Source organism: Ranitomeya variabilis, chromosome 1 (genome assembly GCF_051348905.1).
Source record: "Ranitomeya variabilis isolate aRanVar5 chromosome 1, aRanVar5.hap1, whole genome shotgun sequence".
NCBI lineage: Eukaryota > Metazoa > Chordata > Amphibia > Anura > Dendrobatidae > Ranitomeya > Ranitomeya variabilis.
Window position 1 is genome coordinate 31,263,165 of NC_135232.1, and position 26,903 is coordinate 31,290,067.

General features: G+C 47.2%; 2 protein-coding genes across 5 annotated transcripts in view; both read left to right on the forward strand.

Moving 5' to 3' along the window:
• The window catches only part of C1QTNF3 (C1q and TNF related 3), a 93,869-nt gene that overhangs the window by 52,577 nt on the left and 14,389 nt on the right, over positions 1 to 26,903 (forward strand). For all 3 annotated transcript variants that reach the window (XM_077280715.1, XM_077280717.1, XM_077280716.1), the window contains exons 4-5: positions 5,234 to 5,363; positions 16,914 to 17,013. In XM_077280715.1, coding sequence (XP_077136830.1) covers positions 5,234 to 5,363; positions 16,914 to 17,013 — 230 coding nt within the window. The remainder of the gene's footprint in view (positions 1 to 5,233; positions 5,364 to 16,913; positions 17,014 to 26,903) is intronic.
• LOC143803993 (uncharacterized) lies at positions 19,303 to 23,425 on the forward strand. Of its 2 annotated transcripts, XM_077281746.1 has the most exons (3): positions 19,304 to 21,007; positions 21,102 to 22,012; positions 22,484 to 23,425. In XM_077281746.1, the coding sequence occupies exons 1-3, from the start codon at positions 20,134 to 20,136 to the stop codon at positions 23,120 to 23,122; spliced, it is 2,424 nt and encodes an 807-aa protein (XP_077137861.1). In that variant the 5' UTR covers positions 19,304 to 20,133; the 3' UTR covers positions 23,123 to 23,425. The 2 variants fall into 2 exon arrangements, with proteins under 2 accessions (XP_077137858.1, XP_077137861.1); XM_077281743.1 differs by having other exon boundaries at positions 19,303 to 21,007; positions 21,102 to 23,425.

The window sequence follows — 26,903 nt, forward strand, 5'->3', positions numbered from 1 at the left end:
CAGTAGGTCTGGTGCCATAGGGACAGGCGGTCCTGCAGGTTCAAAGTAGGAGAATGTGAAGTTACCTTGCCCTGTAATGTGATTATAGGAAGGCCTTTGATAAACTAAGAGTGTATGTTTCTTAAAGGCAATGTTAATTTATTGTTCCAGCATTTGCACTTAGTAGACTACCCGGTTGGGTAATGAGAGTTAATTGTAGCCTGTTGCTATGATATTTGATTATGTTTTGTAACGTTAAAGTGTCCTCACCTCCCATAAAGGGAAGCCTGTTCAAGTATGCTTATTGTTTTGCACTCAACAAATTTGTATGTCTTTTTGCTAACCTGTATTGTTGTTTTCTTCCCAGTCCCGGAGTACTGTGTTTAACCAGGGGGGAGTGCAGCGCCCCAGAGTCCTGGTCATTGCAGTACTGTGGCTCCGCCACTAAGGGGAGCCATGGTGCGTTCGATGGCACTGAAGGAGTTCCTCCAATCAGGTATCACAGACACCAATATGTTTCACAGCTGGGCCTCCGGGGGGAGCTAAGGGTGCTATTCATTAGGCCACTCCCCACCATAGTGGGTAAACTGGGGGTCAGGCAGGAAGTTAGTAGAGAAAGCTGACTGGATCGAACGAAGCAACACCTAGTGAGAGAGGGTGTTGTGGAGGAAGAGACAGAAGGGTCTCTGCCAGGGGTGGGATCCTGGCAGAGGCTTGGCATTGAAAGAACGTAACGGGACCGTGCCTGCTCAGAATAGCGGCGGTGCCCTAAGAAAGGATTAGAAGCGAGATAGATTGTGCTGAGTGAGAAACGAAATCAAGCAGAAGGAGAATACCAGCAGGGGTTTTGTTGAAAGAGGCAGCACCTTGCTGAGGCGCATTACCGGTGGCCGGAACGCCGAGGGAGTGGAATAATATACAGCTTTAAGCCATACTCCAAACAGCGGCAGGACAGTCAGTCTCAGGCGGGCTGTCTACCACATATCACCTATGAAGTCTTGGGGGGCAATTGCGGGAGAGGGGCGTCTCTAGGGACCCGGAAGAACTCCAGGCCTACCTGACAAACGGGTGCCGTTCTTACTGTAACATCAGGAAGGGACGGAAGATTAGCAGAAGATCAGTTAATCGAGTTGTGAGGGAACTTAAGAAACAGACACAACAGTTGTGGGGTACTTTCCGTAAGCACAGCAGGGAAGGACTACAACACAAAGCGCTAAGAAGGAAGGCACTGATTTCCACCTGTGAGGAGAACTCTGGAAGTGCCATTGGACCGGCCGGATTTGCGCAGCCTGGTGGACCGGATTCTGGACTGAGGACCGAGAGATCTCCAGTAAAGAGGTAAAGAGACTGCAACCTGGTGTCCTCGTTATTTACCGCGACCTGCACCCCACAACTGCACCGCTACACCACCGTTAACAGCACCTATTTGCAACGGACGTCCCCCACTGACAGACAGGGCCACGGACCGGGTCTAGCCACCGTGACAACCCCAGGACTGAGACCCCAGAGGCCCGGCTCCGGGTACCCCTCGGCCCTGCGGCGGTGTGGGGGCGCTCCGCAACTTGGCGTCACGAACAGGATCTACTTAAGCCTGAAGAATCAGGTCATGTGTGCCTAGAGACTGTGATTTACTGTACTTGAACCGTACTTTATTGAAAAGACTGTGTGTTGTGCCATTTGCCGCCAAAATCTGCCGCCATTGCAGCGCTGAGGAGAGCGCAGGAAGAGAAGAGGGGCGTGGAGTGGGCGTAGACAAGTTGGAGAGCGCGAACAGCAATGGCCGCCCAGTCTAAATATTTCTGTGTGTTGAGGACGTGCCCGTCAACAGCCGAGGTCCGCCTCCTGATCCTGGCCGGAGGGTGGAGACCATGGGGACGGGGCCGCCCACGGAAGAGACCGCGGGAAGAAGACGCGGGAAAAGAACAAGAAATGGCGGCACCAGGAGCACAGCGCGGAGCTGACCCGGCCCAGTCCGAGGCCGCACAAGCTGGGACAGGCTCCAAAACGCCAACGCTGCGGGGTCTGACCCTCACCGAGCCACTGTTGGGCCGACCCCCTGTGCCACTGTCCGAAGAATGTGTGGCTGCAGCCGAGGCCCGACAGCTGGCCCGCCGCCTGAAGGCTGATGCCCGTGCCCTCACCCGGGTGGGCCAGCCCACCGAGATCAAGTTGTCTCCTGTTGCTGCTTACCCGGCCGCGGCGGAAGGTACGCTACCCGCACCGGGCCTGAAAATCATGCCGGATGCTGAGCACTTACGGCGTCTGATAGCAGCATGGCGGAGCCGGCCCCATCCTACAGAACCGGTCGACCTAGTTAGTGCTCCGGAGATCCCGCCATCACACTGGGGTGTGGTGGTGGCCTTTAATCCCCAGTGCGGAAGGGGAGTAATCCAAGAGATCGGGGAGCCGATACAGGTCCGCGTAGACCGGGAGGAGGTGGAGCCTTGCAGCGGGAGGATCGCTCGCGATCTGGAGCCAGGTGATGCCGTCACCTACACTCGTTGGAGGAGGGCTACGGGAGAGGCTGGCTGGATGGCGCGGGGCGTGCAGCGATGCATTGCCCTCCAGGCTGCTGCCGGAACACCAGAAGGAGCTGATTCAGTGGGGAAAGCAGCAGAGCCCGGCCCCGCGGAACCCCGAGAAGCCCAGCCTTGCCGTGCCCCGGAGGGACGTGTGCGTCTGCCAGTAAGGAGGACCTCCCGGCGAGGGATTTTATCACTGCTGGGACCGGAACGGCGTCCTGGCTTACCAGCGCGATCTGTTGGCCTGGTGAGACCGGATAAGAGGCCACCTTCCGCTTCACCACAGTAAGATTCTACTGTACTTTCTTATTTGTAAAATAGTTACTGTTTGTTCTTTAAGTTGCTGCTAAACCCGTCCAGGGTAAACTTTAAAAAGGTGACCCCTTTGTTGACCCGGGGTCACTATTGTTGTTTTCTTGAAGTTTTGCACAAAGTTACACAAACTGCGAAATCATGGACTGTGCATGATTTGAACTTTCTTGTAAATAGTTTGCACCTTCTTAAAGGTGCTTCCTACTGGTTTTGTTTAAAGACATTTTGCGAAGATACCATTCCGGAGCCTTTGCATGGACTGGTAGGCTGAGAAGAAGAGCTACCTCAGAAAGACTTGATCTCCTCTTAAAGGGGAGGTTAGAATTGAACTTGAAAGTGATACTGTTTTAGAACAGTAATGTCGAGATAATGCTTTGAAGAAAATGTAACTGTTTTTCATGGAAAAGTTATGTGTGTTTAATTTGTTTAAAATGTGAAACCTAGATAATGTTCTTTGAAGAGAAAGATGCAGAAAGCCCGTAGGGGTAGATGTAGAGTTCCGTTTAACTGAAAGTAAAGAAGTAATAACGAAGGTGAGGATAGAAGGTAAACCCTGCGTCCCCATAGAAAGTTAGTTCGTTACTAAGGACAGAAAGTAGACCCGTAGGGGTTAGTGAGTGAGTCCTTATAGGAGCCAAGCAGAGTGTGCTCCATGCTCTCAAATTGAAAGGAATGTTATGTCTATACTATGTATAGTAGAGAAAGGCAGTAGGCCCTGGCTGAACGGGGCGGTCCTGTAAAAGAAAGGAGAGGCAGTAGGTCTGGTGCCATAGGGACAGGCGGTCCTGCAGGTTCAAAGTAGGAGAATGTGAAGTTACCTTGCCCTGTAATGTGATTATAGGAAGGCCTTTGATAAACTAAGAGTGTATGTTTCTTAAAGGCAATGTTAATTTATTGTTCCAGCATTTGCACTTAGTAGACTACCCGGTTGGGTAATGAGAGTTAATTGTAGCCTGTTGCTATGATATTTGATTATGTTTTGTAACGTTAAAGTGTCCTCACCTCCCATAAAGGGAAGCCTGTTCAAGTATGCTTATTGTTTTGCACTCAACAAATTTGTATGTCTTTTTGCTAACCTGTATTGTTGTTTTCTTCCCAGTCCCGGAGTACTGTGTTTAACCAGGGGGGAGTGCAGCGCCCCAGAGTCCTGGTCGTTGCAGTACTGTGGCTCCGCCACTAAGGGGAGCCATGGTGCGTTCGATGGCACTGAAGGAGTTCCTCCAATCAGGTATCACAGACACCAATATGTTTCACAGCTGGGCCTCCGGGGGGAGCTAAGGGTGCTATTCATTAGGCCACTCCCCACCATAGTGGGTAAACTGGGGGTCAGGCAGGAAGTTAGTAGAGAAAGCTGACTGGATCGAACGAAGCAACACCTAGTGAGAGAGGGTGTTGTGGAGGAAGAGACAGAAGGGTCTCTGCCAGGGGTGGGATCCTGGCAGAGGCTTGGCATTGAAAGAACGTAACGGGACCGTGCCTGCTCAGAATAGCGGCGGTGCCCTAAGAAAGGATTAGAAGCGAGATAGATTGTGCTGAGTGAGAAACGAAATCAAGCAGAAGGAGAATACCAGCAGGGGTTTTGTTGAAAGAGGCAGCACCTTGCTGAGGCGCATTACCGGTGGCCGGAACGCCGAGGGAGTGGAATAATATACAGCTTTAAGCCATACTCCAAACAGCGGCAGGACAGTCAGTCTCAGGCGGGCTGTCTACCACATATCACCTATGAAGTCTTGGGGGGCAATTGCGGGAGAGGGGCGTCTCTAGGGTCCCGGAAGAACTCCAGGCCTACCTGACAAACGGGTGCCGTTCTTACTGTAACATCAGGAAGGGACGGAAGATTAGCAGAAGATCAGTTAATCGAGTTGTGAGGGAACTTAAGAAACAGACACAACAGTTGTGGGGTACTTTCCGTAAGCACAGCAGGGAAGGACTACAACACAAAGCGCTAAGAAGGAAGGCACTGATTTCCACCTGTGAGGAGAACTCTGGAAGTGCCATTGGACCGGCCGGACTTGCGCAGCCTGGTGGACCGGATTCTGGACTGAGGACCGAGAGATCTCCAGTAAAGAGGTAAAGAGACTGCAACCTGGTGTCCTCGTTATTTACCGCGACCTGCACCCCACAACTGCACCGCTACACCACCGTTAACAGCACCTATTTGCAACGGACGTCCCCCACTGACAGACAGGGCCACGGACCGGGTCTAGCCACCGTGACAACCCCAGGACTGAGACCCCAGAGGCCCGGCTCCGGGTACCCCTCGGCCCTGCGGCGGTGTGGGGGCGCTCCGCAGATCCATGTGCTCTTCTCACCTCCACTACCTTACGCCTCTGTAGCAGAATCACAGCCATGCCTAGACATTGTACATGTTATCCATTCCATCCTAAATATAACTTCAGACATGGCCTCTTCTTTCCTAGGTCGCCTTCATGGCCTCCATGGCCACTCACTTCAGCAACATTAACAGTGGGATCATCTTCAGCAGCGTGGAGACAAATGTCGGTAACTTTTTCGACGTCATGACTGGAAGGTTTTCAGCCCCCGTAGCAGGTATGCAATTATCGGTAATGGGATAATAGTGTTTACTCTGTGATGATCGTTATTGGGCCTTCTGGAATCTTTGGTCTTTACATACTTCGTGCTGTAAAATTAAGGAAAGGCCGATATGGACTGAACTAGGGGTTTTTACATTTTATGGAAAGTCTGATATTTTGGCACTTTGTGAGAAGAAAGCAAGATGGACAAGAAGAAGATGGTGTCATAGATCCACCGAGCCAAAAGGGACATTCACTTTAGACCACTTCTTACTAAAGGCCAAAACAAGATGCAAAGTAGCTTATCTAAGGAACCAAAGTCAAGATTTTACCTAGAAAGTTGTTAGAAATCCATACCAACCAGAATATGTACAGACACAGAGGGGTATTAAGTGCATAAAGGGTGTGAGAACAGATGATACGAGGGTCCTGGTTTCGAAGACAATGTGTTATGGGCAACACAGGGATAGTTAGATAAGTATGTTGAGGCAGTAGGCCAGTCTGAAGAAAAACATATTTAGGGCTTGCTTAAAACTATGGGTATTGGGGATTAATTAAATTGTCCAGAGTAGTGCATTCCAAAGAATTGCCGCAGCACGCGAGAAGTCTTGGAGACGGGAGTGGGAGATTCTGATTATTGAGGATCAAGTCTTAGGTCATTAGCAGAACGAAGAGCATGGGAAGGGTGGTAAACTGAGATGAGAGAGGAGATGTAGGGTGGTGCTGAACCGTGGAGCGCTAAGTGATAAGTTTATATTGAACTCTGGAGTGGATGGGTAACCAGTGCAATTGCTGGCACAAGGTAGAGATATCAGTGTAATGGTTGAATGAAAATATTGAATGCGTTGATGCAATTTTACTAAACTGTTAACAAATGATGCAAAATTTACGAAGAACGAACACAGTTCACAAATTAATGGTAAGTGATAAACTGGTCATAGTAGATGAAGAGCGGATATTGAGGGAACCTGTCCGCCTGATCTTACTAACAACGGTGTTGTCGGTTCACCAGGTGCCCTCAATGCCATAAGGTTTTCCTGTCATAACTTGACTTCACCACTTTTTGTTGTTTTGTTCAACCCAAACTCTCAGGGGACAATAAAGGGTTCTGTCCATCTTAAAGGTGTCTCTTATGGGTATCTTCCTCAACATAAAGTATGGACAAAGAGTACATCTCTGCCTTTCACTCATTCTGTCTTTTTCGCTGGTTTGGCCATTAGTTGTCTCTGCTCTGTTACCCTAAGGCTTTCTTTGCTGCCCCAACTTTTGACTACTCATTGGAGGAACAGAACCATCCATCTGCCATCTTTTCAGATTCTTCTTCCTAAGACACTCCTGGGGGAAAACCAGCCCTCCTCCTTTTGAAGGTTACATTAGGACTTCGTCTTCGCCTTGCACTACAATCTGGTAGAAGCAACCGCTATAACATCCCCCTCCAAAATATGGGCAGCCATAGTGGTCATGTACTTTCCAGTCCCAATTTTGGGGCAGATTCCGAAGTCTTGTGAAACTCTCCAACCAAGTGTCATTTATGCAGTGATGCGACTGCTACCAATGCTCCCCCATGCTCTTAGCTTAGCACAAAGTTAGGAGAACTTACAGTCTCGGGGGAATAATTGGTAGATGGTTTGATAATTTCTGTTTTCCATTAGGCACTTATTTCCGTATAATATTATAGTATTTATTCCAGAACGAACATTTGCTGTAATTATTTATTTCCTGTTTATTTTTGGAGCATTACTTTAGCACTTTGGGCTTTTTCAGTTTGCTTAACCTCGCGCTAATTGGTTGACCCACACGATTCGCACAGCAATAGGAACATCTGGGGCCGTCACCTCCTCCCAGGTCTCGTAGGTTTCACAGTCCGCGATTCACCAAATCTTTTTAAAACGTAAAATAAAAATGCTGCTGAAAAGCTAAAACTCATTAATGGCTTGACATTGGTCGTGCTTTATGCCATTAAATAGTTTTTAGAATTATTTTTATTTTGAGTTGTAAAATATTCATCCACAGATTTGTATCACTTAACCCCTTCCCTCCACTGCATTTTTTTTAAATTTTAATGCACAATTTTCCCTTTTTTCTTCCAAGAGCCATAACTTTTTTTTTTACTTTCCCGTTGATACGGCCATTTATTTGTGGAATCAGATGCAGTTTGGTGTGCAAAATTCCAAATATGGTGATAAAAACCCTACAATTCAGCTATTACTTCTATTTGTATTTTGTTTTTATAGCGTTCATTGTGCTGTAAAAATGACCTGGTAACGTAATGCTTCAGGTCAGTGCGATTACAGTCATACTGCACTTGTGTACTTGTATTTTTTTTATATCTTACTGTTTACAAAATTCAGAACTTTGTAAAAAAAAAAGTTGGTTTGTGTCAAAATTTTCAGAACCTTTTTATTTTTACATAAATGGAGCCAGTTTAGGACTTTTTTTTATTGATGCCATATTGGGGCACAAACAATGTTTTAATTGCTTTTTATTTCAATTTTTGGGTAGATACAGTGACAGAAAAATGCCAGTTCTGATGTTACAATTTTTTTTCTCTTAAAATAATAAAATGTTTTTCTTATTTTTATTGCTTGGACTTTTTTGGAGAAAGCAATAATTTTTTGAAATGTAATTAAACTTTTCAATTTTTCTTATACAGTGTAAAGGGCTATGTGTGGGCCCTTATACTCTGTGCAGGGCTAAGTGTGGGCCCTTATACAGTGCGCAGGGCTAAGTGTGGGCCCTTATACAGTGCGCAGGGCTATGTGTGGGCCCTTATACAGTGCGCAGGGCTATGTGTGGGCCCTTATACAGTGCGCAGGGCTATGTGTGGGCCCTTATACAGTGTGCAGGGCTATGTGTGGGCCCTTATACAGTGTGCAGGGCTATGTGTGGGCCCTTATGCAGTGCGCAGGGCTATGTGTGGGCCCTTATGCAGTGCGCAGGGCTATGTGTGGGCCCTTATACAGTGTGCAGGGCTATGTGTGGGCCCTTATACAGTGCGCAGGGCTATGTGTGGGCCCTTATGCAGTGCGCAGGGCTATGTGTGGGCCCTTATGCAGTGCGCAGGGCTATGTGTGGGCCCTTATACAGTGTGCAGGGCTATGTGTGGGCCCTTATACAGTGTGCAGGGCTATGTGTGGGCCCTTATACAGTGTGCAGGGCTATGTGTGGGCCTTATACAGTGTGCAGGGCTATGTGTGGGCCCTTATACAGTGCACAGGGCTATGTGTGGGCCCTTATACAGTGTGCAGGGCTATGTGTGGGCCCTTATACAGTGCGCAGGGCTATGTGTGGGCCCTTTGCCAGTGAGCAGGGCTATGTGTGGGCCCTTATACAGTGCGCAGGGCTATGTGTGGGCCCTTGTACAGTGCGCAGGGCTATGTGTGGGCCCTTTGCCAGTGAGCAGGGCTATGTGTGGGCCCTTATACAGTGCGCAGGGCTATGTGTGGGCCCTTATACTCTGTGCAGGGCTATGTGTGGGCCCTTATACAGTGCGCAGGGCTATATGTGGGCCCTTATACAGTGCACAGGGCTATGTGTGGGTCCTTATACAGTGTGCAGGGATATGTGTGGGCCCTTATACAGTGCGCAGGGCTATGTTTGGGCCCTTATACTCTGTGCAGGGCTATGTGTGGGCCCTTATACAGTGCGCAGGGCTATGTGTGGGCCCTTTGCCAGTGAGCAGGGCTTCATGTGGGCCCTTATACAGTGTGCAGGGCTATGTGTGGGCCCTTATACAGTGTGCAGGGCTATGTGTGGGCCCTTATACAGTGTGCAGGGCTATGTGTGGGCCCTTATACAGTGCGCAGGGCTATGTGTGGGCCCTTATACAGTGCGCAGGGCTATGTGTGGGCCCTTATACAGTGCGCAGGGCTATGTGTGGGCCCTTATACAGTGTGCAGGGCTATGTGTGGGCCCTTATACAGTGTGCAGGGCTATATGTGGGCCCTTATACAGTATGCAGGGCTATGTGCGGGCCCTTATACAGTGTGCAGGGCTATGTGTGGGCCCTTATACAGTGTGCAGGGCTATGTGTGGGCCCTTATACTGTGTAAAGGGTTATGTGTGAGCCCTTATACAGTGTGCAGGGCTATGTGTGGGTCCTTATACAGAATGCAGGGCTATGTGTGGGCCCTTATACTGTGTAAAGGGTTATGTGTGGGCCCTTATACAGTGCGCAGGGCTATGTGTGGGCCCTTATACTCTGTGCAGGGCTATGTGTGGGTCCTTATACAGTGCGCAGGGCTATGTGTGGGCCCTTATACAGTGCGCAGGGCTATGTGTGGGCCCTTTGCCAGTGAGCAGGGCAATGTGTGGGCCCTTATACAGTGTGCAGGGCTATGTGTGGGCCCTTATACAGTGCGCAGGGCTATGTGTGGGCCCTTATACAGTGTGCAGGGCTATGTGTGGGTCCTTTTACACTGTGCAGGGCTATGTGTGGGCCCTTATATAGTGCGCAGGGCTATGTGTGGGCCCTTATACAGTGTGCAGGGCTATATGTGGGCCCTTATACTGTGTAAAGGGTTATGTGTGGGCCCTTATACAGTGTGCAGGGCTAAGTGTGGGCCCTTATACAGTGTGCAGGGCTATGTGTGGGCCCTTATACAGTGCACAGGGCTATGTGTGGGCCCTTATTCAGTGCGCAGGGCTAAGTGTGGGCCCTTATACAGTCTGCAGGGCTATGTGTGGGCCCTTATACAGTGCACAGGGCTATGTGTGGGCCCTTATACAGTGTGCAGGGCTATGTGTGGGCCCCTATTCAGTGCGCAGGTCTATGTGTGGGCCCTTATTCAGTGCGCAGGTCTATGTGTGGGCCCTTAGCCCTGCACACTGTATATGTGTGGGCCCTTATACAGTGCACAGGGCTATGTGTGTGCCCCTATTCAGTGTGCAGGGCTATGTGTGGACCCTTATTCAGTGCGCAGGTCTATGTGTGGGCCCTTAGCCCTGCACACTGTATATGTGTGGGCCCTTATACAGTGCACAGGGCTATGTGTGGGCCCTTATACAGTACACAGGGCTATGTGTGGGCCCTTATTCAGTGAGCAGGGCTATGTGTGGGCCCTTATACAGTGTGCAGGGCTATGTGTGGGCCCTTATACAATGTGCAGGGCTAAGTGTGGGCCCTTATTCAGTGCGCAGGTCTATGTGTGGGCCCTTATACAGTGCGCAGGGTTATGTGTGGGCCCTTATACAGTGCGCAGGGTTATGTGGGTGTCCTTATACAGTTTTGCAGGTCTAAGTGGAGGCCTTTATAATACACTGCTCAAAAAAATAAAGGGAACACTTAAACAACAGAATATAACTCCAAGTAAATCAAACTTCTGTGAAATCAAACTGTCCACTTAGGAAACAGCACTGTTTGACAATCAATGTCACATGCTGTTGTGGAAATGGAATAGACAACAGATGGAAATTATTGGCAATTATCAAGACACACTCAATAAAGGAGTGGCTCTGCAGGTGGGGACCACAGACCACATCTCAGTACCAATGCTTTCTGGCTGATGTTTTGGTCACTTTTGAATGTTGGTTGTGCTTTCACACTCGTGGTAGCATGAGACGGACTCTACAACCCACACAAGTGGCTCAGGTAGTGCAGCTCATCCAGGATGGCACATCAATGCAAGCTGTGGAAAGAAGGTTTGCTTACACCAGGAGACATGGAGGGGGCCGTAGAAGGGCAAAACCCCAGCAGCAGGACCGCTACACAGCTTTTTTGCAAGGAGGAACAGGAGGAGCACTGCCAGAGTCCTGCAAAATGACCTCCAGAAGGCCACAAATGTGCATGTGTCTGCACGAATGGTTAGAAACCGACTCCATGAGGATGGTCTGAGTGCCCGACGTCCACAGATGGGGGTTGTGCTCACAGCACAACACCGTGCAGGATGCTTGGCATTTGCCACAGAACACCAGGATTGGCAAATTTGCCACTGGCGCCCTGTGCTCTTCACAGATGAAAGCAGGTTCACACTGAGCACATGTGACAGAAAGCAGAGTCTGGAGACGCCGTGGAGAGCGATCTGCTGCCTGCAACATCCTTCAGCATTACCGGTTTGACAGTGGGTCAGTAATGGTGTGGGGTGGTGTTATGATCCGGTGGTAGGATCTCAAAACTGACCTGACACATATGACCAGAATATAGGACAAGTTCTGGGGATGTGGAAGCTATACTGACCGCAATCCTGATCCTATCCACAAACACTAAAGGCAGCTGTGGAGCGTTCCTAAAATCCTAGATGCCTCGTTCACAGCCTGAGAAACTGACTACCCCTAGAGAGAAAGCAAAGACCTCACTTGCCTCAGAGAAATAACCCCAAAGTTTTAGTCAGCCCCCCACAAATAATAACGGTGAGTTAAGGGGAAAAGACAAACGTAGAAATGAAACAGGTTCAGCAAATGAGGCCCACTAACACTGGATAGACTGAAAATAGATAGGAGTCTGTGGGGTCAGTACAAAAACTATTAAAAATAAACCACGCAGAGAATACAAGAACCCCCACACCGACTCACGATGTGAGGGGCGCACTCTGCACCCCAGAACTAACCAGCAAGCTAAAAATCACATATAAGCAAGCTGGACTGAACTCATCATATACAGAGAAACGTTTTCAAGGAAATAATGAGCAAAATGAACAAACAAACTTAGCTTCTCCAGCAGGAGACTGGTCACAAGGAATATTCAGGAGATCTCAATATCAGGACTGAACACACCGACAGCAGGCAACAAATGAAGGGCCAGGTGAATTAAATAGGCCCAGCATAGCAGGAAATGAAGAAGCTGAGCCCAGCCAAGACCAGCCATATCGCTAAAGGCCACCAGAGGGAGCCCCAGAACAAACTCACACAATACCGCTCATGACCACAGGAGGGAGCCCGAGAACGGAATTCACAACAGGGTGGCATTTCTTTGGAGGGCCACACAGCCCTCCATGTGCTCGCCAGAGGTAGCCTGACTGCCATTAGGTACCGAAATGAGATCCTCAGACCCCTTGTGAGACCATATGCTGGTGCGGTTGGCCCTGGGTTCCTCCTAATGCAGAACAATGCCAGACCTCATGTGGCTGGAGTGTATCAGCAGTTCCTGCAAGATGAAGGCATTGAAGTTATGGACTGGCCCACCCGTTCCCAAGACCTGAATCCGATTGAGCACATGTAGGACATCATGTCTCGCTCCATCCACCAACGTCACGTTGCACCACAGACTGTCCAGGAGATGCTTTAGTCCAGCTCTGGAAGGAGATCCCTCAGGAGACCATCCGCCGCCTCATCAGGAGCATGCCCAGGCGTTGTACAGTAGGGAGGTCATATAGGCAAGTGGAGGCCACACACAATACTGAGCATCATTTTGACTTGTTTTACGGACATTACATTCCACTTTAATTTTGTGTGTGACTCCAAATTCAGGCCTCCATTAGTTAATAATAGTGATGAGCGAGTATACTCGTTGCTCGGGTTTTCCCGAGCACGCTCGGGTAGTCTCCGAGTATTTGTTAGAGTTCGGAGATTTAGTTTTCATCGGCGCAGCTGAATGATTTACAGCTACTACCCAGTCTGAGTACATGTGGGGGTTGCCTGGTTGCTAGGGAATCCCCACATATGTTCAAGCTGTCTAGTAGCCGCAAATCATGCTGCTGAGGCAATGAATACTTAATCTCCGAGCAGTTACAAATGCTCGGAGACCACCCGAGCGTGCTCTGGAAAACTCGAGCAACGAGAACACTCGCTCATCACTAGTTAATAAATTTGATTTCCATTGATGATTTTTGTGTGATTTTGTTGTCAGCACATTCAACTTTGTACAGAACAAAGTATTCAATGAGAATATTTCATTCATTCAGATCTAGGATGTGTCATTTGAGTGTTCTCTTTATTTTTTTGAGCAGTGTATTTAGAGAGTTATGCGGGGGCCCTTATTATTCTTTTGGACAGGTTATGTGTGGGCCCATTATAATGTTTGGAGGGCCATGTGGGGGCCATTCTAATGTTGTGAGGGCTATGTGGGGCACATTATAGTTTTTGGAGGGCTTTGTTTGGGCCCTTATACATTTTCATAGGCTATGTGCAGGCCATTTTGAGGGCTATGTGTGGGCCATTATACTATTTGGAGGGCTATGTGTCTACCCTGCACTGAAGAGGGTACATTGCAAGAGCCGCCTGCATGTTCATTAAGTTTGTCACTTCCCAACTATACCCAATTTCCTATTTCTTTATGTCCATTGTATCAGTCTATTTCTAAGAGACTCAGGATGTCAGCTATTGTTTCCTTACTGGAAATCTGTGTGAGAGGGGATGAGGGAGGGGAGTGAATGCCCCCTCACAAGTGTCTGGAGAGATTTTAATATTTTCTATGACAAAGGTTGAATGGAGTTTGATCAACCAGGTTTCAGAGGACCTCCAGTAACCAGGTTTCAATGGCTCTTGTTCAAGCAAGGTTCAAAGATACTTGATTCAACCTGGTTTAATGGAACTTGATCATCCTCAGTTCAATGGGGCTTGATCAACGATGATTCAGTGGAGCTTTATCAACCAAGGTTTTATGGAACTAGGTCAACCAAGTTTCAAGGGGCTTGATCATTCAGAGTTTACGAAACTTCATCAATCAAGGTTCATAGAAGCTAGATTAAAGTTCAATGAAGATTGATCATCAAGTATTCAGTAGACGCTGATCATCTAGAGCTCAATGGTGGAGGTTTTACGCAGCTTGGTCAACCAGCGTTCAGTGAATGTTACTTGTGAGATTTTTGGGGAATATTCAATTATCATTTGCTACTTTTCCTCCTCTAGATAAAAAACACATGCAGTGTGATCATGCAGCAAAGTATAAAGAACTAGATGGTGGCCCGATTCTAACGCATCGGGTATTCTAGAATATGCATGTCCACTTAGTATATTGCCCAGCCACCTAGTATATTGCCCAGCCACATAGTATATTGGCCAGACACGTAGTATATTGCCCAGCGACGTAGTATATTGCCCAGCCAGGTAGTATATAGCCCAGCCACGTAGTATATTGCCCAGCCACGTAGTATATTGCCCACTGACGTAGTATATTGCCCAGTGACGTAGTATACAGCACAGAGCCACGTAGTATATTGCACAGCAACGTAGTATATTGCCCAGCTATGTAGTATATTGCCCAGTGAAGTAGTATATTGCCCAGCCACGTAGTATATTGCCCAGCCACGTAGTATATTGCACAGCCACATAGTATATTGGCCAGACACGTAGTATATTGCCCAGCGACGTAGTATATTGCCCAGCCAGGTAGTATATAGCCCAGCCACGTAGTATATTGCCCAGCCACGTAGTATATTGCCCACTGACGTAGTATATTGCCCAGTGACATAGTATACAGCACAGAGCCACGTAGTATATTGCACAGCAACGTAGTATATTGCCCAGCTATGTAGTATATTGCCCAGTGAAGTAGTATATTGCCCAGCCACGTAGTATATTGCCCACTGACGTAGTATATTGCCCAGTGACATAGTATACAGCACAGAGCCACGTAGTATATTGCACAGCAACGTAGTATATTGCCCAGCTATGTAGTATATTGCCCAGCCACGTAGTATATTGCCCAGCCACGTAGTATATTGCCCAGCTACGTAGTATATTGCCCAGCCACGTATGTCACAGGTTAAAAAATAAAAAATAAACATACCGTACTCACCTTCCGATCCGAGGGCCCCTTGTAGTTCTTACATACTCACCATACTTGTAGTTCTGTCGCCTGTGCGCGGTACAGGCTGCAGCTTCCGGTCCCAGGGTGTGATGACGTCGCGGTCACATGACCGTGACGTCATGGCAGGTCCTTCTCCCATACGATCCTTGCTACCGGAACCTGCCGCTTGCACGGAGCGGTTACCGGAGGGTCACGAGGAGCGGTAAAGGTGAGTATATAATGATTTTTTTATTTTTTTAAATTATTTTTAACATTAGATCCTTTTACTATTAACGCTGCATAGGCAGCGTCAATAGTAAAAACTTGGTCACACAGGGTTAATAGCGGCGGTAACTGAGTGAGTTACCCGCGGCATAACGCGGTCCGTTACCGCTGGCATTAACGCTGTGTGAGCGGTGACTGCGGGGAGTATGGAGCGGGCACTGACTGCAGGGGAGTAGGGAGGGACTAATCGGACTGTGGCCGTCGCTGATTGGTCGCGGCAGCCATGACAGGCAGCTGGCGAGACCAATCAGAGTATGAATAACCGTGACAGAAGGACAGACAGAAAGACGGAAGTGACTCTTAGACAATTATATAGTAGAAGATGAGCAGAATTATAGATAGGTCTGTTGGAATCCCATGTGTTTGTATATATGACTCCAGTGGGCGGTCCTACTAGTGATTGACAGCTGTCTCTGCATTTGCATAGTCATACAAGGGAAACTGTCAATCACTGAATAGGACCTCCCACTGGTCTCATCTGCATACAAACACCAGGGAAGCAAGTTTTCCAAGTTTTACTGAAACTTTCCTACAATAATGTTGTGATGCAGTGACCCATGTTACAGCCAAGGGGCGCTGTATGTGCTCCTCGGGATACGCATGGAGGCGTATCTGTAATGGTGATAATGAAACAGTGTCCGGCTTGATTGTAAATGGCCGGTATGTGTCGCAGAGGGAGTCTGTAAGCCTGTAGTATTGTTCTGGGACCTGTAGTCCCACAAGTATTTGTATAGTTAAAAGGGAGGCTTGAAGAGTTAGTTGGAGAGTTGTGCGTGGTTAGTCAGTCCCGCCCAACTCTCCAACTAACTCTTCACCCTCTGGGGGTGGTTACAGCTACATAATGTGACCAGGGTTTTGTCACATGGTTCAGAGTGTATAGACCTGAATGGTCAGAGTGTGAGGTCCTGTATGTCCTGTGTATTGGAATGTCGTGGTGTGGACTGGATTCCAGGAAGCACATGGTGAGGTTGGAAGTGCCTGGGACTGGACTTTCTGAATAGTGCACGGAGAGGCCGTATCTGCAGAGCCTGTGATGGCTACTGTGTTGGGGAAGCTACAGGTCCATCTGCGGGTCTGGATTATCTGAGGTGCCCTGGTCACAAGGACGGTGATCCCAGCTAGGCAGCTTCCCTGGGAACCAGGACTGACAGGAGTCAGTGTGTGGAGCAAGAGCTCCTGTAAGGTAACTCCAGATAAAGGGGTTATGGGCAGAGAGGTATCTGCCATTGGAACAGACTGTCAGTGGTTAATGTGTTCCATTGATGTATATAATGAACTGTTTGTGATGCGGTTTATGAGTCTAAATAAACCGGAATAGATTGTTTTTGTGAGAAAATGTGCCTGAGTTCTTTAATCCCGTTGCCAAGCGAGTGTCCCCCAACCCACTCAGGTAGCGCTATCTCACATGTACATCAGTCTGCTCAGCTCCTCCTGCTCTACACCATCCTCCCTGCAGATCAGAGACCATTTTCAACATGACGGATTCCCTTTACTGATGTAGGAGCACAATTGTGATTTTACGTGCCCATTATATCGCAGTCTGGCCATAGTGGAAAATACTGAGATTTGCTTTGTTTTTCCTTAGGTATTAACCATAATTATGATCCTTTCTTTCAGGTGTATACTTTTTTACTTTCAGCATGTTGAAGCATGAAGAGGTGGAGGACGTCTATGTGTACCTTATGCATAATGGAAATACCATAGTCAGCATGTTCAGGTAAGTGATCCGGACATCGATTAATGGGTCCACCTCAATAACTACAACAACTCTGAAGTCATTGGAGAGATGGTCATTGACGTTGCACAAGGCGTATACTTTTTACCCCAGTAGAAAGCACCATTCTTCTTTGCAGAGTGATTCTGGTTTTTGGAGCTCAGTTGCATATAGTTGACATTATTTACGGAAAAAAACCCCTAAAAATTAGGGTTGGCATGTTTGAAGAATGAAGGGATGAAGTCAGAGCCAAAACCATATTTCTTTAAAGTGGTATTCTCACCAAGAACATTTATCAGGCACCCAAGAAACAAAAGGTAGAGATCCATCTACAGGATGGCGCACCAATAGATTTGTATGGAATGGCATTAAGTATGATCCTCTGATGGTGGGGAATGATGGGTCCCCAGTTTTCTAAATTCGGGGGTTCCAACCTATATAATGAATAGGTGAGGAACGTTCATACCTAGAATGTTACTTTACGTTTCTTACAGTCCCTGTTTTCCAAGAGATTGAGAGCAGTTCCCTCCATCTTTATGTTTTCCTGTAAAATTCCCGTAGCGTTTGCTCATATTACTAGACAGTCAGCACGGAGTTCCCCTATGGAGCCTTATCGCCAGCGCACAGAGAAGTGCGTCGCTGCTTATCTCCACTCCGCAAATATAGTTATGGACAGATGTCAATTACAAACACTCACAGGCGGGAATCAATTTGTCTCAGGAAGCCGAGCGGATGTCTAATCCCGCACAGCACCGGCCACCTGGAAGACAAATCCAATCCCACAGGCTTTCGGAAGGTGCAAACAAGAACAGAAAATAATATATTAGGTACCGTAGAGAATATATGGTTTGTAGATATTTGCTGACATGGTATTCCCCAGCCTAATGTTATAAAAAGGGTAACGCCAAGACAGGATAATACCCCCATTACACAAGAGCCCGAAGGGCCACTAAAACGGCTGATTGTGCTAAGGTCATGAGCAAGAGCAAAAACAGGACTCTTAACGATGGATGTCATAATACAAAGGTGCCCACAGAGAAGATGGCAAAATCTCCCCCAAGAAATGTATTTATTGTTGTCTAGAGACTAAATGTGGTCTAGTGAAGGTGCAGAATTAATGCCAATGTCTATTATATTCCAGGGTGGTTATAGGCTAATATTTATATCTCTGTAAGTAGTTTGAATAATTTTATATTTATTTCACATCTATAGTTCAATAACTTATCCTGCAGTTTTATATCACTGAATTAAATGATAATGTTCTTTCCACCTGCATCCACCACTAGGTGGAGCTTACTACATGTAGATATATTCAGCTACCACTGGAGGGAGCACACTGCAGATGGATTTATACAGCCACCAATAGGTGGCGCTCACTACAGCTTTCACTAGGAGTAGATCACTACATACAGATTAATATAGCCACCACTAGGGGGAGTTTACCTCATATGGATATATTCAGCTAACACTAGGGAGAGCTCATTCAGAAGGATTTATACAGCCATTACTAGGAAGATCATACTACATATGTATCTTCACAGTCACCAATAGGGGGAGCTCATTATATACCGATTTGTACAGGCACCACTAGATGGAGCACACTGCATATAGATGAATGCAGCCACCACTAGGGGGAGCTCACTACATACATATTTACACAGTCACCACTAGGGGTAACTCACTACATACATATTTATACTACCATGATTAGGGGGAGCTTACTATTTACAGATTTATGCAGCCACCACTAGAGGGAGCTCACTACATACAGATTTATACAGCCACCACTAGGGGGAGCTCACTGCATACAGGTTTATACAGCAACCACTAGGGGAGCTCACTACATACAGATTTATACAGACACCACTAGGAGGAGCTCACTACATGCAGGTTTATATAGCCACCACTTGGAGAAGCTCACTGCATATAGGTTTATACATACAGATTTATACTGCCACTGCATATGGGAGTTACACTCTGACCCCTCTGCCTTATTTCAAAGAAAACCAAGCCATCATGGCAATGACTCAGATTGTCTCTATTCAGTATTGTAACGAATGGAAGCAGAGGCACAGATGAAGTGCGCATTCGTTTATTGCTATTTTGGTGGAACCACTGGACCACGGTCCGGGGGGCTCTGAAGGGGGCATGACTAAGTGAACCACTCACACCTGTAGTAAGACCCCTTGATCAGGATCAGAGTAGGATGTCAGAGGGACATAAGTGCTACCTCCAGTTAGACACCGGACACGTGGAAGCAAAACATTTACCCTTCGCCACGACAGCACCCCACATGAGAGAGAGGGATCCGCCCATAGGAACAGGAAACCTACAGAATAAAAGGAGGCGGTCCCCTCTCCTCCTCAGTTTAGGTTTCCTGTTTCTATGGGAACCCCGAAGTACCTGCAGTCCAAAAAGGATTCCTGGGCCATGCACCCGCCTGCGTCAGTCTCTGGTGGAACGGCAGGGGCTGCGGTGCCAGAAGCAGCGGCGGGGGAGCCACTGTTTGCAGCCTCCCCCCTCGTCTGATCGTCTCCATGGTCCGGGTTCGGTACCGCTGGGCCGCCCGGATCCATGAGGACGCGCGCGCTCAGCGGCCGGCTTCTTATCCAGCAGCCGCCGCATGGTAAGGAGGAGCGGCGCGTCTAACCCGGAAGTCGCTGGAGCACTTCCGGGTTGGGTCCGGGGAGGCAGGAGATTCGGCGCCAGATTTAAAAGTGCAGCACTAGCGTCGGCCGGTGTGTGTAAGTATGGCTTCACCGGCCGATGTAGCGCACTTGTCTGCAACAGAGCAGTCTCCCAGTAAGGAGACAAGCGCCAGGAGCAGCACCAAAAGTGGAGATCGATCCCAGGAAAAGCGATCTGCCACCAGACAGAAAGGTCTTTCAGCCAAGAATCCGCCTCCAGAACCGGTACCTGTCAGCTTCACTGGGTGAGTTTTAAAAGAATCTCTTCCCATATGCTGATATATGTTCCTCCTATATCCCCTTCCTCTAGACTAAGAAAAGGACACATAAAACCAAACACAAAGAATGTGCCTTATGCTTGCAACCCCTCCCGGACTCATATACTAAGAGGTTATGTGCAGAGTGCATCGTACTGACCTTACGGCAAGAAAACGTAATGACCCCGTCTGACGTTAGAGCCATAATTCGTGAAGAGATGCAAGGTCTGGGCCATACAAGTAGCACCAGTACCCGCCAGCCCAGCAGGTCCCGATCTCCAGTAAGCTCGGAGTCAGAGGTAGTGCAAAAATCCTCTGATGAAGAGGAGTCCCAGCAAAGTTCATCAGAATATGAAGGAGGGCTTTGTCTACCAAATAGTAGCGTAGACAGTTTAATTAAAGCCGTCAGGAGCACGATGGGGTGCCCAGATGAGAAGGGAAAGAAGTCAGCGCAGGACATCATGTTCGCGGGATTAGGACAAAGAAAACGAAGGTCCTTCCCCACCATACCCACAATTAAGGAGCTGGTTAAGAAAGAGTGGGAAAAACAACATACAAGAGGATTCTTGCCATCCTCTGCTAAAAGACGCTACCCCTTCAGTGACGAAGAACTTAGTTCCTGGCAAAAAATTCCAAAAGTTGATGCGGCAGTGGCTTCAACTTCTAAACAGTCGGTCTTGCCTGTGGAGGACTCAGGGACTCTAACGGATCCGTTAGACCGAAAGGCAGAAGCCTTACTTAAGAGGTCATGGGAGGCAAATACGGGGGCATTCAGGCCAGCCATTGCTAGCACCTGCACTGCAAGGTCACTGCTAGTATGGACAGAGCAGCTGGAGGAACAAATTAGAGGGGGAGCTTCGAGGAATACAATTCTGTCGAAAATCCCTCTAATGAAAGACGCAGTAGCATTTCTAGCAGATGCGTCGGTAGATTCACTACGCCTAACAGCCAGGTCAGCCGGCCTAGTAAACACAGCACGGCGAGCACTCTGGTTGAAGAATTGGAAAGGGGACGCACAGGCCAAAGCAAAACTTTGCGCGATCCCCTGCCAGGGTGAGTTCCTATTTGGGAAAGCTCTGGACGAGCTCTTAAATAAAGCAGGAGAGCGGAAGAAAGGCTTCCCTAACCAGTACCTTCCCTCTTACAGGAGAGCTTTCAGGAGACGCCCCTTCACCAGGAATAAACCTACTGAGCAAAGGGAGCGCTGGGAGGCAAAGGATCCAAAACAAAAAGGTGCTCTGTTTTCCGGATCCTATAACCAAAAACGCAACAAGTACCGTTAATTATGAAGTGGGCGGTAGATTGAAGTATTTCTCTTCTAAATGGAAATTAATAACATCTAGTCCTTGGATTCTGGACATTATTGGGAATGGATTAAAGTTAGAATTTGATAGAATCCCTTGGGATTCTTTTATTGTAACATCTCCGAGAGGTCAACAACAACAAGAAGCTCTGGAATCAGAGATCCTATCGCTTCTATCTAAAAAAGTATTGATAGAAGTTCCCCGGGATCAAGAAGGGAGGGGGTTCTATTCCCCTTTATTCTTGATCAATAAACCGGATGGTTCATTCAGAACCATCATAAACCTCAAAAAACTAAATTCCTTTTTACGTAACCACACTTTCAAAATGGAATCCATTAGTTCTACCATCAAGCTTTTGTTCCCTAGGTGTGTCATGGCCGGGATAGACCTAAAAGATGCATACTATCATCTTCCAATACATGCCGAACACCAGCAGTATCTAAGAGTAGCGGTCATCCTGGAGGGACAGGTTCGTCACTTCCAATATGTGGCAATGCCATTTGGGCTTTCTATGGCCCCCCGCATTTTTACAAAAGTGATGTTAGAGGTAATGGCTCATCTACGCCAACGGGACACTTTAATAATACCCTACCTGGATGACTTTCTAGTAGTAGGGAATTCTGTAGCTCAATGTAAATTGCGGTTATCTAACACAATCTCATCCCTGCAGGAGTTGGGTTGGATTATCAACTTCGAAAAGTCCAGGCTGAATCCAGACACTACTCAAATGTTTCTAGGGATCCAGCTAGACTCAGTAAGTCAAAAAAGCTTCCTCCCGCATGCAAAGAAAATGACTATACAGTCAAAGGTGTCAGAAGCAATAAAAAACCCCTACATGACACTGAGAAAGGCTATGTCCTTACTAGGATCATTGTCCTCATGTATCCCGGCTGTACCATGGGCTCAATTTCATACCCGCCAATTACAGTTCGAAGTACTGTCAGCCCAGGGACGGGTAGGACACCTAGAGAGTAAACTAACTCTCTCTAGAGATGTCATAGAATCTCTATCCTGGTGGCTAGATATGGGACACCTTTCAGGGGGTGTACCATGGATAATAGATCCATCCAGAATAATTACTACAGACGCCAGCCCTACGGGATGGGGTGCACATATGGAGGATGATATAGTCCAGGATACCTGGAATCAGTCGGAATCATCATGTTCATCAAATTGGAAAGAGTTAACAGCAGTAGGGAAAGCCTTAAATTATTTTCTTCCACAGATCCAAGGAGCAGATGTAAGAGTTTTCTCAGACAACTCCACCACAGTGGCCTATGTAAACCGCCAGGGCGGTACACGGTCAGGAAGTCTGATGACCATCGCAGGAGAGATCTTCCAGTTCGCAGAGGCTCATCTTGCGTCCCTAACAGCCCTACACATCAGAGGCATAGAGAATACCAAAGCGGACTACCTCAGCCGAAACAGGCTGCGCCAGGGAGAATGGTCCTTAAACAGAGCCGTGTTCAGACTAATAACAAAAGCATGGGGAGTGCCTCAGATAGATCTATTTGCCACAAGAGGCAACAAACAGGTAGAAAGATTCGCTTCCCTGAACTCCATGGATCACCCAGACATGCTGGACTCTCTACACCATCCTTGGAACTTCAAACTGGCGTACGCCTTTCCTCCAATGTCTCTGATTCCGCTAGTGATCAGGAAGATCAGGAGGGAGCAAGCAAGGGTAATCCTCATTGCACCCTTCTGGCCAAAAAGACCGTGGTTCTCCTGCCTCCAGAGCATGTGTCTATCCGATCCATGGATTCTTCCATTGGACAAGGAACTACTGTTCCAGGGGCCGTTTTTCCACCCGCAAGTGAAAGGGCTTCACTTGACGGCGTGGAACTTGAGCGGCAATTATTAACTTCAAGGGGTTTCTCAGAACAACTAGTAAACACCCTGCTACTAAGTAGGAAAAGATCTACCACCCTGATATATAGCAGGGTATGGAAAAAATTCTTAGACTTTCATACAGTACCATTCACTAAACAGGTTCCGATAACACCTATTCTAGAGTTCCTACAAAAAGGTAGAGAATTAGGACTATCAGTGAACACCTTAAGAGTCCAGATATCAGCGTTAGGAGCCTTATATGGATATAATATAGCCGCTGATAGATGGGTCTCCAGATTCATTAAGTCTTGTGAACGGAGTAACCCAGTACATATTCCCCGTCTACCTCCGTGGGATTTAAATCTAGTGCTAGAAGCCTTAACCAGCTCCCCATTTGAGCCTCTAGATTCTATACCTCTAAATGTCCTCACATATAAGGTAGCCCTCTTGGTAGCCCTGACCTCAGCCAGACGTGTTAGTGACATCCAGGCCCTATCAGTAGACCCACCATTCTTACTGATATTCCATGACCGAATAGTCCTAAAACCAGACCCCTCATACCTCCCTAAGGTAGCATCCACCTACCACAGGTCACAGGAAATATTTCTCCCTTCCTTTTTTGATTCTCCTGTAACCCCTGAACAACAGAAGTTCCACACCTTAGATGTCAGAAGAGCCATCCTGACTTATATAGAAAGGTGTCAAACATGGAGGGAGAGTAGGGCTCTGTTTATCTCCTTTCAGGGCCGCAAGAAAGGACATGGGGTCACGAGAGCTACCATATCTCGGTGGATCAGAGATGCTATCTGCTTGGCCTATACATCGAAAGGCGAGATTCCTCCAGTGGGTATTAAAGCGCACTCAACACGAGCCATGGCTTCCTCCTGGGCGGAACAAGCGGATGTCCCGATCCATCTAATATGTAAGGCCGCAACTTGGTCTACACCTTCTACCTTTTACAACCATTATAGACTTGATCTATCTTCATCGTCTGATTTGACCTTTGGTAGAGCTGTGCTTAGTACAGTTATCCCACCCGAGTAATGACTCTCTGAAAGTCTCTCATGTGGGGTGCTGTCGTGGCGAAGGGTAAAAAGCCGGATTACTCACCGGTAATGCTCTTTTAATGAGTCCACGACAGCACCCATTTACAACCCTCCCTGATTATGCACAGCCCTTTCTTTAATTCACAAATAATGGTTGTATAGAGTTTTTAAGATATTTTGCTGAATAAGAATTAATACTAAAGCTTTTGCGGTTCCCTTTTTATACTCTGTAAACTAAACTGAGGAGGAGAGGGGACCGCCTCCTTTTATTCTGTAGGTTTCCTGTTCCTATGGGCGGATCCCTCTCTCTCATGTGGGGTGCTGTCGTGGACTCATTAAAAGAGCATTACCGGTGAGTAATCCGGCTTTTTGCTCAAACAGGATAAAAGATAACATAGAACTCAACAGGCGTGATGCAGCTGGCCGTGACGGAGCTGGCAGGCAGTACTGATGTCTTCGTTGGTAACGGAGAGATGGACGTCTGAGCTCGATGGAATTTGCACAAGTAGTACTGGCGTCGTCCTGAGGATGGAGTAGCAAGCTGCAGATAATCTGAGAAGACAAGCAGTATTAGCTGGGTACTGGCAGGACACAGGCAAAACACAACAGGTCACAGGAACGTCAGATCACAGAACCGGAAACTAGCAACAGGAAACACTTGTTGCTCCAGTGCCCTCTCTATGGCAGAGGGGCCAGAAATAACACACACAAGAATATCATTGGTTAACAACATTTTTCAAAAATGTGCACTGTCTCTTTAAGAGACGGGGAGCGCATGTGACCTAAGCTTCATACCCGGGGATGTGCTTGCCATGCGCCAGGAAGCTGAGGCAGGGCAACAGGGAGCAGACAGAGAACGGAGACACCGAGGGGGAACCTGCGGGGGTACGAGGGTAACAGCGGGGGAATGGTGACCCCGGCGGGGACCCCTTGCAGGCACAGGTGTTACAAGTATCATTATCTGGTGAGGCACAGTACTTGGTATGGCAAAGCAAGTTCTTTCAGTTAAACGTTAAATGACCATGGCTAGTGATGAGTGAGCGTGCTCGCCACTGCTCGATAATCAAAAAGGGCAAATGTTGTCCCAATCTTCCAAAAAGCAAAAAGAAGATGTAGCCAGGAAATTACAGGACAGTGAGCCTTACTTCTATACCAGGAAAGATATTTGAACAAACTATTAAACAGCATGTATGTAAGTACTTGGATAACAATACAGTAATTAACCAGAGCCAGCATGGGTTTGTAGCAAACAAATCATGCCAGACTAATCTATTTTCCTTCTATGATGGAATCACTGACTGGGTGGATCAGGGAAATGCAGTAGATATAGTATATCTCGACTTCAGCAAAGTATTTGATAAAGTATCTCATACTATCTTTATTGAAAAAATGACCAAGTAAGAGATTGACAAGGCTACGGTAAGCTGGATTCATAACTGATTCAGTGATCATACTCGAGTGGTGATAAATGGTTGCACATCCAATTGGAAGAATTTTTCAAGTGGAGTACCCTAAGCCTCTGTCTTGGCCCCAGTGTTGTTCAACATTTTTATAAATAATCTAGATACAGAAACTGAAGGTAAACTAATCAAATTTGCAGACGATGCTAAGCTTGGAAGGATAGCCAACACTAGAGAAGACAGAAAAGATTCAGAAGGATCTAGGTAAGTCTGACGCTAGTCACTGCTCACCGCCAAGCTGTGAGTCAAAGTGGTCAAGAAGTCCAAGGTCAGAAGCCAGGAGGGTACGTCATAAACAGAAAGAAGAGACAAAAGTGTAGTCAGGTAACGTTCCGAGGTCAGAGTACCGGGAGGATATTGGATCAGAGTTGAAGGGGTTAACCTTCGTCCGGCTGAGTATGTACAATTGTAACTATTCCGTTTTAAAATTGCAATAACTTTTTTTTGAAAAGCCGTAGAGGGCTGAAATTTCTCTGCAGTTTTGGTCCAGAATATATTGGCCAAATTTCAATAAAATATCTTCACCCCCTTCCGAGATAAGGGGTCGAGATATTTTTGCATCCATAACAAGCTGCAAAGGTACAAATGTACCCTCATATATTTTGAATGAAGATAATGCAAGGAAAAAAGAATAATATTTTTTTTAATGATAATGCTATTTTATTATTATAAACAAGTAAAAAAACTGTTCATTTACATTATAAAAGAAAATGTAAGAAACTTTTTTTATTGATTTTCTTTGCAAGTAATGCATGTTGTCTTTGCTACCGAGTGTTCATCGCAAATGGGTTTCACACAAACCACACAAGACTTTCTAGTCTTACGTTGTTTTCGCATCAGGTCTTGGCAGACATAGCAACTACCAACAACAGGGGAGGGTCTACGACTACCATGAGGTATTTGAGGGCCAGCTGCTGCTTGCGATGCTACCAGAACGCATCGTCCAAGCACCATTTCTACTGCACCTCGAAGAAAATGGTTTCTCATCATCATTCGGTTTGTACTACGATCTTCAATTGCAGGCATACACAGCTGATTTGCGAGATCTTTCAGGAACTTTCTTCGTTGATCCTTTGTCCTGAAGCTTGGATTGTGTTTTCTGTAGATGAGGTAGGATGCTAACCCAGTGACATCAATCATATTGTAGAAAAATGCCAGAGGCCAACGCAATGTTCGTCGTTTCACAGTGTACTCTCCCAACATTTTATCCATAACATCAACTCCGCCTTTTGTTTTAAGGTACCTTCACACGAAGCGACGCTGCAGCGATAGCGACAACGATGTCGATCGCTGCAGCGTCGCTGTT